The sequence below is a fragment of the Callithrix jacchus genome, chromosome 4 (genome assembly GCF_049354715.1).
Source record: "Callithrix jacchus isolate 240 chromosome 4, calJac240_pri, whole genome shotgun sequence".
NCBI classification, from domain to species: domain Eukaryota; kingdom Metazoa; phylum Chordata; class Mammalia; order Primates; family Cebidae; genus Callithrix; species Callithrix jacchus.
Window position 1 is genome coordinate 57916352 of NC_133505.1, and position 12999 is coordinate 57929350.

At 42.3% G+C, this 12999-nt stretch overlaps 1 protein-coding gene across 1 annotated transcript in view; it reads right to left on the minus strand.

The window, feature by feature from the left end:
• Positions 1-12999, minus strand: part of LOC108587707 (putative UPF0607 protein ENSP00000382826) — a gene marked incomplete at its 5' end in the record, with an annotated part of 46940 nt that overhangs the window by 23846 nt on the left and 10095 nt on the right. Inside the window, one exon of the mRNA XM_078370888.1 lies at positions 2763-4335. Within this exon, the coding sequence (XP_078227014.1) occupies positions 3856-4335 (480 nt within the window). The remainder of the gene's footprint in view (positions 1-2762; positions 4336-12999) is intronic.

Below are 12999 nucleotides of genomic sequence, written 5' to 3' on the forward strand. Positions count from 1 at the left end.
GAGTCTGAAGCACAAGAATGAGAACCACAACTGAGTTCACCCTATCTGAGATGTTCCTTTTGTCAGGACAGTCCTTTTCATGTCTATTCTCTTGGTTTATGTTTTCTCTTGTCTGAAAATGTTCCTTTTCTCCTCTCCAAATACCCATATTTCTAAATAAGCTTCAAAATCTTTCATCCTCCATGAAACGACACTAACCACTATAACTCAAAGATGTCTCCACTTCTCTGTAAACATCAATACCTTCATACATATATACATAATTTATTAATATTTTAGGTCTACTTCTTTTACACATTGATGCGCATTTAAAACTGTCTGATGGACAACTGGCAAATTTCCTTCACTACAGTAAATCTAAAACACATGCAACAATATTTATACCCATATATTTCAAACTTTCAAAATTATGTTGCCTTAATACCTAGAGTTATAGAAAACTTCAGGTGAATTTGTTCATTCCTCGATTGTGATTTTTATACTACTGTCAATCATCAGTGCTAATGATATCAGTTTCACATACCTAAACTGAACCATTCAAGTTTCTAACATGAATCCCATAAGGGAAGTTAGTGCTACAACTCTGAGAATATCTTCAAGAAGAATGCAGGAAAGTAATCAAGGGAAAGCATGAAACATTACATCTCAATAGATTTAGAATCCAAAGGGTCAGACATTCATGAGATTAGGTTTCAAAGTACAAATTTGGAAGTACAGTATATGAACAAGACCATTGTTGAGACTGTATCAGAAAATGAATTCAAAAAGAATATGAACAGAAACTGAAAAGAAAATTTTAAGAATGGATCATGGAGCCAGGCACAGTGGCTCACGCCTGTAATTCCAGCACTTTGGGAGGCCGAGGCAGGAGGATCACCTGAGGTTGGGAGTTTGAGCCCAGCCTGACCAACACCGAGAAACCCCATCTCTAAAAAAAAAAAAAAAGAAGAATGGATCATGGAGCAGAAAGAAAAGAGGAAGAAAAAACTGACCAATGGATGAAATAGAATTAGAGAAACACAAGGAAAAATTTGAATAGCAGAGTACTTTAAAGGGGTGTTTTTCTAAAAAAAAAAGAACACATTAAATATTAAGATTTATACATAAAAGTTAGTTACTGCCTCATAGCCTTAAAGTAATTAAAGCAGTAGCACTGGTAATTCAGGAAACTGCATTGTATCTTCTAAGATACCAGAATACATAATGTGCCTAAAGGACATTCTAAATCAAAGAAGGCTGATCTTCCTGAGTTACTGCTACCTGAGATCTACAAGATCTTCAAAAATTCAGTCTGTTACTACCTAATATGTTAAAAACTAAGCAAACCTTCCCAGATGCAAGAAGCTTCAAAAACATACAGAAAATTAATTCACAGTATACCACTTCTTGCTCCTTAGTTTATCTGCAGCTCTCTTTGTCGTCTTCTAAACAGCATTTTATTTCTAGAAGTTTGAAAATGCTAAATACTGAAAAAGACCCAAGAGAAAGGACATAGAATACCAGAGAGACACTGGGGAAAATACTACCTATCTACCAACTTGGACCGCATGCTAATTTCTACCTACCTATCTACCTACCAACTTGGACTTCATGCTCATTTCTTCTCCAGAAAATTTCAAAACACCTTAAGTTGGGGCCATGATAATGACAAAAAACAATTATTCATGAAAATCAGGTCTCCCTCACTAACTAGTTGTTTCTCAAATGTCCCAGTGATATACCTGGCCTCTCGCAAACATGCTTGTGTAAGTTCTCCCATATATTAAGCTTATCAAGTTATAGCTAGGACCTTGACCATTAGAAATGCTGTTACTACTCTCTTAGAAATAATGCAGATCACGTTTAGGGAGGCCCAACATATAATGCAGAAAGTATAGTATCTCTACCTTTATACAGGTAGAAGGTTCATGTTATCCTATCTAATTTTTACTCAGGGCCAACCAATCCAAATACATAGGGTTATGTAAGTGGCTTCTGACTAAAGTTGATGTTGTCCTCCCTACTTCCTCAAGAGATATGTGGCAATGCCTAGAGATATTTTTGGTTGTCACAACTGGGAATTGCTATTAGTATATAGTGTGTAGGAGACAGGGATGCTGCTAAACACACTATAATGCACAAGTCAGTCCAGAAATTATCCCATCTAAAATGTCAATAGGTTGAATTACTCTAGGTTATACAGGTTGAGTATCCCTAATCTGAAAATCCAAAACCTAAAATGCTTCAAAATAAACTTTTTGGGCATCAACACGACGCTCAAGAGAAATATGCATTGGAGCATTTTGGATTTTGCATATTTTGAAAAAGATGCTCAACTGGGAAGTATAAGACAAATATTCTAAAATCCAAAATCCAAAATATTTGTGGTCCCAAGCATTTTGGATAAGGAACACTCGACCTGTACTATATTGGGGAGTTTGCTAATGTTTTTCTGTTTGCTCTAGCATCAACATCATTTAATAGTGAGATTGCCCCCCCCAGCGGCTAACTATGGCGATCGCCACAGAGAAGGGGGTGCTGGTGGAGATGGTACAGGTGCTCAAGAGGCTCCTGCTTACCATCTTATTTTGGAAGGGTTTCTAATACTCTGGATAATCAGACTTCTTTTCTCTAAGACTTACAAATTACAAGAACGATCTGATCTTATAGTCAAGGGAAAGGAAGAACTGATTGAAGAGTAGCAACCAGAACCTCTTGTTCCTCCTGTCCCAAAAGACCATCCTGCCCCTCAACTACAACATCGTTTCAGGTTAAGTGAGCACCTGGGTCTTTGAGAATTTTCTCGAGACAGCTCTCTTTGGTTCCACGACTCTTCCATCCACTTTGTGTGGCCTTGCACCCATGGCTGCGTCTGCCTCCTCCACGGTGGCGTATGTGAAGAAGCCAAAGCCCCTGGAGCGCTTGGTGTTTGGATCTCTCATTACCACACAGTCCGTGAGCGTTCCCCATGGCTCAGAATGGCTCCTCAGGCTGTCGTTGGTTGTTTCAAAGCTCAACCCTCCAATGAAGAACTTCCTTAGCTGTTTGGCTCTTTAGGAGACTCTGACTTAGACATGATCACAGGGAGCAGAGAGACTTTAATGATGCTTCTTCAGTGGCGTCCACAGGCAGAAACGACTATTAATTATTTTTGACATGGAGTTTCGTTCTTGTTGTCCAGGCTGGTGCGCAATGGTACGATCTCAGCTCACCGCAAGCCCTGCCTCCTGAGTTCTAGCGATTCTCCTGCCTCAGCCTCCCAAGTAGCTGAGATTACAGGCATGTGCCACCATGCCTGGCTAATTTTGTATTTTTAGTACAGATGCGGTTTCTTCATGTTGGTCAGCTGGTCTTGAACTCCCAACCTCAGGTGATCCACTGTGCCCAGCCACAGATACCAATTTTTACTCAATTCTTGGTGTGGTCAAAAGTGAAGGGACGGGGAGGATGAGGGGCCCAGCAGCCACGTGGGCCAAGTCAGAGTTAGGAGGAGGAGCTGGGACCTGTGACATGTAGGTGGCCTGGGGCAGGGAGTCTCAGCAGGTAGGGAGACATCGGGTCAGGATGGTTGGCACTGCAGTTTACCATATCTTCTCTATCCTCCCATGTCGTTTTTTTCAGTCTCCTGGATTGTGGTTTTCTACCTAATGCCCCCATGTTGTTGGAGAATCTCTCCAGGGATAGGCGGGGACATGTAGCGGGTGAGGGCCCCTCATCTCTCCCCCACCTCCATTGCTGGGGAGGGACCAGTGGCAGCTGCTGGGGTTGCCCTGACCGTTTTGGTTGCCGGGAACTGTGGCTGGCAGCTCTGGGTGGAGAAGAGCTGCTTGTTACAAGAGCTGCAGGATCCTTGAGCTGGGTCTCCTTCCCCCACATCTACAAGCCTGAGGAGCTGGGCAGGTGGTCTTTCCCCAGCACCTGAGAGGCCGCTTTCTCTGGCCAATGGGAGCAGCCGGGAACTGGGCCAGGGAGCACTGCTGGAGCTGGGTCAGGCTTCCCAAAGGTAAGGATGCCTCCTACAGGGCTCTGTGCGCTGGGCACTCCGTGGCCCTTGGAGTGGAAACTCACTGCAGGTACCTGGACCTTGTCAGTTCTGTTCATTTCTGTCAGGCTCCTGCTATGGACATTTCCCTTTAAGGCCATGGGACTGTAGTCGAGGGAAGAGAGGTTTCCCTGAGTCTCCAGGGCCCTTGAGGTGGATGCTGCTCCCCCATTGCTATAGGGGCCTCCTTTCACCTCCTCCTGCCCCTGGGTCTCTACCTGATCGTCCATCTCCATTGGTTCTTGTGGCTCTTCTTCTGACCACACCTCCGTCTTCAGGATAGGGACGGAATTCCAAGACCTGTTCCCCAGCACCTGTAGCGAAGGCAGTTGAAGAGGAAACTTGAGTGACTTCTTATTAGGCCTCACTACCCAACACTGTTGCACTGGGGATTACATTTCTAACATATGAACTTTGGAGAATACATTCAAACCATAGCAGTCACTCCATTTGAGACACAGAAAAACCTAAAAAGATCTTAAGAGAAGAATCAGCAATATAAGGTAGATTTCAAATGCCAACTTAAGCTGGAAGAATGCAGAAAAGCTAGAGGACTTCCAAAGCCTTCTTTGGAACATAAATATGTCCCCTCTGGACTAATTTTTTTTTTTTGAGACTGAGTCTTGCTCTATTGCCCAGGCAGGAGTGCAGTGGTGTGATCACAGCTTACTGCAACACTGCAACCTCTGCCTCCCAGGTTCAAGTGATTCTTGTGCCTCAGCCTCCTGAGTAGCTGGGATTACAGGCACATTCCAGCACACCCAGCTAATTTTTGTAGACAGTGTTTCACCATGTCGGTCAAGCTGGTCTCAAACTCCTGACCTCAAGTGATCCACTCACCTCAGCCTCCCAAAGTGCTGCGATTACAGGTGTGAGCCACTGCACCCAGCCTGGACTGATATTTTCGAAAGCAGGGACCTTCTTTCTTTTTTACATCTCTGTAAACAAAACACCTACTATAGTGTTCTAGAAATACTAAATTAATGAATTTATAAAAACAAAGCACACAACTGCTATGCTTTTTCTTCACATGCTCACATGCTGTGTAGTGTCTACCTTTTAAGCCATAAGCTTGGAAATGCAATCAATACATACTTTTGAGAATGACAATTAAGGCACACATACTCACGCACCTTCCTTCATAACACAGGAATGGTGATTTTACCACCAAGGCCTAAGAGAAGTAAGTTTTGAGGAAAATAAGGAATCTGTAAACCACTCATACAAGTAACAGGAGCCAACATGTTCAGGGTCTAATGTTACTCAGACAGCAGGTCTAGACAAAATAAACATTTGTTCTATTACCTTTTTGTTATGTTGCCATGGGAATCTATATTTGCAGGAAAACTTATTTTCTGCAACATGATGACAGAGCAGTAACAAAGGGAGAGATCTGATGAAAAAAGGAGGGGGGTTTACATCTGTAAAGGCAGGAAGGACAATAATACAGATTTTTACAGGGTCACATGTCTGTAGGATCTTTCAATCTACACAATGTATTCAAGTTTAACAGAGAAATCCTTAGGGCCTCAAAGCCAAGACATTAATGACAGATAACAGTGGTCCAACCTCTACTAAAAGTACTGTAATAGGGAAAAGGCAGAGAAATGTAAAGCAGAAAAGGGGTCAAATAAAAAAAAAGGGCCAAATAAGATCATAAATGTTTAACTGTTGAAAGAAGGTAAAAATGACTTTTAAAACATGATCCAAAAGTAAGAAAAACCCTAGAAGCCAAAGAAGTTAAAAAACACTCAATCTGCCAGCAGACTAATCTTCCATTTCAGTTAAACTCAAGAGCTAATCTCTGTTCTCTTCCTTTTGGCAACAAAATCCTGAAAAACTAAGTAAGCTCATGTTATTTAAAGAGCTGGACTAGAATATACTATATTTCTAGGGCCCAACAAAAATACTGGCTCTGGCACTCTGGACTGCTGTAATGAGTTGTGAGGATGGTTAGGGCTCTCCACCAATTCATCCACAGTAGTGGTTTAGGACAGAATGGGTAAGCAACAGCAAGGAGAGAATTGGGACCCCAGAGCACCGTGATCTGTTAAAACATGATTTAAGTCACATCCTTCCTGTGGTCATAACCCTCCGAGGCTTCCCCTTTCACTCAAAGGAAAAGTCACAGTCTTTATAAAGGCAAATAAGACGCTACATGATACCTGCACAACTGCAGCACCCCCTGCACACACACACTTTTCTACCTACATTTGGCCCCTGGTTCATTTAGTACTAGCTATACTGGTCTCTTAGCTTTTTCCTGGAGCATTGGGCCCTTGCCTCTGGGCTTTTGCACTTGTAAAGCCTCAACCTAGAATGCTCTTACATCCTCACCCAGGTCCAAACAGTGTCACCTTCTTCAGGTTTTTGCTCAATTGTTATTTATCAATGATGCTTACCCTGTTCATCTTGCTTAAAAGTCCAACAGCCATCCTAGCACTCACTCTCCTTCCCTTGCTGCTTTTTCTCCACAGCACTTATCTGACATACTATATTCCGAACCCCCCCCCCCCCACCGCCCCCCGGAGATGGAGTTTCACTCTTGTTGTCCAGGCTGGAGTACAATGGCATGATCTTGGCTCACTGCAACCTCCACCTCCTGGGCTCAAGTGATTCTCCTGCCTCAGCCTCCCAAGTACCTGGGATTACAGGCACCCACCATTACACCAGCTAATATTTTGTATTTTTAGTAGAGACAGGGTTTCATCATGTTGGCCAGGCTGGTCTCGAACTCCTGACCTCAGGTGATCCACCTGCCTCGGCCTCTCGTGCTGGGATTACAGGCGTGAGCCACCGTGCCCGGCCATACTATAAATTTTACTTATTTTTTATCTACTTCCACTGCCATCCCCATTAGAATATAGCTTCTTTTTTTTTTGTTGTTGTTGGAGACAGGGTCTCACTCTGTCACCCAGGCTGGAGTACAGTGGCAGGATCACAGTTCACTGCAACCTCAACCTCCCAGGCTCAAGCAATCCTCCCACCTCAGCCTCCCAACTAGCTGGGACCACAAGAGTGTGCCACCAAGCTTGCATATTTCTTAAATTTTTTTTAGTAGAGGAGTCTCCCCATCTTGCCCAGGCTGCTGGTTTCTAACTACTGGGCTCAAGCAATCCTCCTGCCTTGGTCTCCCAAAGTGATTAACAGTGTGAGCCACTGCAACTGGCCAGAATATAGCTTCTTGAAGGCAGAAATTTTTATCTCTTTTGTTCATCTTTCATCTCCAGCACTTAGAGTAAACTATACATGGTAGGCACTCAAGGTATGAGTCCTGTCCTCAAGGAGACGACCATGAACCTATGTTCTTCCCCCTTCTCTCTACAATCTTGTACCCTGTAACACTCCTTTTAACTTTGTAACACAAAGTTCAGAAAATGGCACTAAAATATATCCATTTACCCAAGGCCAACACTTAGAAATCCTAGACTCCTCACTCTCCTATACCTCTTTCCCTCCCACATTCAGCCTTGGAGCCAAGCATGCCCAAAACCCGGGATCCATTTGTCAAGTGCAGAATTTACAAACCACCACTTCTTCTTCCCTAGAATAAATTATTAAAAGGCTTGAACATTGCACTGGAAAACTGGTTAATTTTATAAATCATTAACACATACATACAGGCGTACCTTGGAGATACCATGAGTTCAGTTCCAGACCACCACAACAAAGTGAATATCACAAAAAAGAGAGTGACTGAACTTTTTGGTTTCTCAGTGTATATAAAAGTCATATTTTCATGATACTGTAGTCTATTAAGTATGCAATAGCAATATGTCACACACACACACACATGCACACCTTAATTAAAAAATACTTTATTGGCTGGGCATGGTGGCTCATGCCTGTAATCCTAGCATTTTGGGAGGGCGAGGCGGGAGGATCACTTGAGGTCAGGAGTTGGAGACCAGCCTGGCCAACATGGTGAAACCCCCATCTATACTAAAAATACAAAAATTAGCCAGGCATGGTGGCACACACCTGTACTCCCAGCTACTTGGGAGGCTGAGGAGGGAGAATCGCTTGAACCTGGGAGGCAGAGGGAGCCTTGAGCCAAGATCGCGCCGTTGCACTCCAGCCTGGGCGATAGAGCAAGAGTCTGCCTCGAAAAAATTAATAAATACTTTATTGCTAAAAAATACTAAAGGTCACCTGAGCCTTCAGCAAGTCATTATCTTCTTGTTGGTAGAAGGTCTTGCATCAAGGCTGATGGCTGCTGACTGATCAGGGTGATAGTTGTTGAAGGTTGGGTGACCGTGGCAATTTCTAAAAATAAGCTAACAGTGAAGTTTGCTGCACTGATTTACTCTTTCTTTCGTGCTAGATTTCTCTATAGCCTGCAATGGTGTTGGACAGCATTTTGCCCACAGTAGAACTACTTTCAAAATGGGAGTCAATCCTCTCAAACCTTGCTGCTGCTTTATCAACTAAGTTTATGTAATATTCTAAATCCTTTGTTGTCATTTCAACAATGTTCATAAGCATTTTCACAAAGGGAAGATTCCATCTCAAGAAATAACTTTGTTCATCCCTGAGAAGCAATTTCTCATGTATTAATGTTTTTTGTTTGTTTGTCTTACTCTATCTCCCAGGCTAGAGTGTAGTGGCACAATCTCGGTTGTCACTTGTCTGCCAGTGGCTCACTGTAATCTCCACCTCCCCAGTTCAAGCCGCAACATCCAGCTAATTTTTGTATTTTTTGTAGAGGCGGAGTTTCACCATGTTAGCCAGGCTGGTCTCAAACTCCTGACCTCAGATGATCAGCCTCCCAAAGTGCTGGAATTACAGGTGTTAGCCACTGTGTCCTCCACTTTGCACTATCGAGTTATGCTAGGGAGACAGATTCTTTCCTTAAACCTATGAACCACCCTCTGCTGGCTTCAAAATTATCTTTTGCAGCTTTCTCACCCGTCTCAAACTTCATAAAATTCAAGAAAGTTAAGGCATTGCTCTAGATTAAGCTTTGGCTTCAGGGCATGTTATAGTTGGTTTGATCTTTTATCCAGACCACTAAAACTTTCTCCACCTCAGCAACAAGGCTGTTTTGCTTTCTAATCATTCATTTGTGGCCAGACACGGTGGCTCAAGCCTGTAATCCCAGCACTTTGGGAGGCCAAGGTGGGTGGATCACGAGGTCGAGATCGAGACCATCCTGGTCAACATGGTGAAACCCCGTCTCTACTAAAAACACACACACAAAAATTAGCTGGGCATGGTGGCGCGTGCCTGTAATCCCAGCTACTCAGGAGGCTGAGGTGGGAGAATTGCTTGAACCCAGGAGTCGGAGGTTGTGGTGAGCCGAGATTGCGCCACTGCACTCTAGTCTGGGTAATAAGAGCGAAACTCCGTCTCAAAAAAAAAAATCATTCATTTGTTTACTGAACTAGAACTTTTAATTTCCTTCAAAAACTTTTCCTTTGCATTCACAAATTGGCTGTTTGGTACAAGAAGCCTAGCTTTCAGCTTATCATGCCTTCCTCACTAAGCTTAATCATTTCTAGCTTTTGATTTAAAGTAAGAGACATGCACCATTCCTTCCACTTGAACACTTAAAAACCACTGTAGTGTTGTTAATTGGCCTAATTTCAATATTGTTGTGTCTCAGGGAACAGGGAGGCCTTAGGAGATGGAAAAAAAGAACAGGTGGTTGGTAGAGCAGTCAGAACAAACACGTTTATCAATTAAGTCTGCCTATGGGCATGGTTCTAGATACCTCAAAACAATTACAACAGTCACATCAAAGATCAGTGATCTCAGATCCCCGTAACATATAATAATAAAGTTTGAAATACTGTGAGAATTACCAAAATGTGACACAGAGACACGAAAGTGAGCACCTGCTGTTGGAAAAATGGTGCCAATAGCCTTGCTCACCACAGGGTTGTCACAAACCTTCGATTTGCCAAAAAAAAAAAAAAGCAATTATCTGTGAAACATAATAAAATGAGTTGTGCCTGTACTTAATTTGTGGGAGCACTGTGAAAGACAAACTACTCCTGATACTGAAAGTTTCTTTTACAAAAAACATTTCCAAGTTTAAAGAGGTTTTTGGTTATTTTCCTTATGAAACAGATGCATGACTTCCACAGCAACATGAAAAAATCCCTAGGTTCCATGAGAAGAAATCTCTAGTTTCCAAGTCAGGGGAGCCTACTTTATAATGAGGCTTTTCTGAGCACTGCAGTAATTATACCTCTTAGATAAGAACAAATCAGTTTTACACCAAATTTTACTGCAAAAAGCAAAATCTAATGTATTTTCAAAGGGCTAGAGAGAAAGTTATTTCTGTTTATGTCCTATACTTATATAACACAAACATGTACAAACAGTCCCAACTTTACATAAATGTACACTAAAGAATTATAATCCAATAGGATTCATAAATTCAGGAATTAACTATGTGCACTGCCTAATAATTCCTTCAGCAAAAAATTTTAATCTGGGCAATGAGTACATTTTTGGTTTATCAATTTTGAGGAAGAGACATGACTTTAATGGGTTAAGTCATTACCCCTCACATAAGCCTGGCAATGATACTGGTGGGATTGCTTTCCTATACTCACAGCTCTATTCCAAGTGACTCAGCAACCCCTTTTTCACAAGAGGAGGCAAACTGCACAGAAGGTGCCACCACACAACCTCAGCAGCCCACATCTATAGAAAAGGAGACTACTAAAGTTATGAAACCCAAGAACCAAAACCAAAGCAGCACTGACAAGTATGCCACTCCTTTAAGGAATGAGTCCAGCTCCCCATCTATAAAATGGGGTTGGGTTAATAAATACCAGCCTCCATGGAGCTAGTGAGAACTGATTAATAATGCTTTGAATGAAAATACTTTATAAACTGCAAAATCCTATAAAAATGTCAGTGAATTTGAAAGTGAGGGTGATCTACCGCAGTGAGTTCTTCCATCTTTGAATTCTAGGCCCCAGGGGCTCAGCAATATCTGCACTCTTACCTATTAAAGGGAAAGTCAACACAGATCATCTCCGAAACTGGGCTAGAGAGAAATCAAAAGCAGAGTACTCCACATTATCAAGAAATTGGCAGAACTGAAAACCTGGAGATCCAGGATAAGAAGCTTATTTTAAATAAGAACCAGTGGAGGCTGGGTGTGGTGGCTCACGCCTGTAATCCCAACACTTTAGGAGGCCAATGTGGGCAGATCATGAGGTCAAGAGTTCGAGATCAGCCTGACCAATGTGGTGAAACCCCATTTCTACTAAAAATACAAAAATGAGCCAGGTGTGGTGACACACGCCTGTAATCCCAGCTACTCAGGAGGCTGAGGCAGAAGAATCGCTTAAACCCCGGAGACGGGGATTGCAGTGAGCCACCAAGATCACACCACTGTACTCCATCCAGTCTGGAAGACAGAGCAAGACTCCGTCTCAAAAAAAAAAAAAAAAAAAAAAAGAACTAGTGGAAAACTGTTAGTGGAAAAATGGGATTTGATAAATAAAAGAAAATGTCTTTATAGCCAACTTTGAATGAACTCAATCTTTTTTTTTTTTTTTTTTTAATTTTTATTGGATTTTAGGTTTTGGGGTACATGAGCAGAGCATGCAAGACAGTTGTGTAGGTACACACATGGCAGTGTGCTTTGCTTTGCTTCTCCCCTTCACCCACATTTGGCATTTCTCCCCAGGCTATCCCTCCCCACCTCCCCCTCCCACTGGCCCTCCCCTTTTCCCCCCAATAGACCCCAGTGTTTAGTACTCCCCTTTCTGTGTCCATGTGTTCTCATTTTTCATCACCCACCTATGAGTGAGAATATGAGGTGTTTCATTTTCTGTTCTTGTGTCAGTTTCCTGAGGATGATGTTCTCCAGATTCATCCACGTCCCTACAAACGACACAAACTCATCATTTCTGATTGCTGCATAATATTCCATGGTGTATATGTGCCACATTTTTCCAATCCAGTCTCAATGGGCATTTGGGTTGATTCCAGGTCTTTGCTATTGTAAACAGTGCTGCAATGAACATTCGTGTACATGTGTCCTTATAGTAGAATGATTTACAGACTTTTGGATATATACCCAGTAATGGGATTGCTGGGTCAAATGGAATTTCTATTTCTAAGGCCTTGAGGAATCGCCACACTGTCTTCCACAATGGTTGAACTAATTTACACTCCCACCAACAGTGTAAAAGTGTTCCTTTTTCTCCACATCCTCTCCAGCTTCTGTTGTCTCGATTTTTTAATGATCACCATTCTAACTGGCGTGAGATGGTATCTCAATGTGGTTTTGATTTGCATCTCTCTGATGACCAGTGACGATGAGCATTTTTTCATGATTATTGGCCTCATATATGTCTTCTTTCGTAAAGTATCTGTTCATATCCTTTGCCCACTTTTGAATGGGCTTGTTTGTTTTTTTCCTGTAAATCCGTTTGAGTTCTTTGTAAATTCTGGATATCAGCCCTTTGTCAGATGGGTAGACTGCGAAAATTTTTTCCCATTCTGTTGGTTGCCGATCCACTCTAGTGACTGTTTCTTTTGCCGTGCAGAAGCTGTGGAGTTTCATTAGGTCCCATTTGTCTATCTTGGCTTTTGTTGCCAATGCTTTTGGTGTTTTGTTCATGAAGTCCTTGCCTACTCCTATGTCCTGGATAGTTTTGCCTAGATTTCCTTCTAGGGTTTTTATGGTGCCAGGTCTTACGTTTAAGTCTTTAATCCATCTGGAGTTAATTTTAGAGTAAGGTGTCAGGAAGGGGTGCAGTTTCTGCTTTCTGCACATGGCTAGCCAGTTTTCCCAACACCATTTGTTAAACATGGAATCCTTTCCCCATTGCTTGTTTTTGTCAGGTTTATCAAAGATTGTATAGTTGTATGTATGTTGTGTTGCCTCCGGTGCCTCTGTTTTGTTCCATTGGTCTATATCTCTGTTTTGGTACCAGTACCATGCTGTTTTGATTACTGTAGCCTTGTAGTATAGTTTGAAATCCGGTAGTGTGATTCCCCCCACTGTG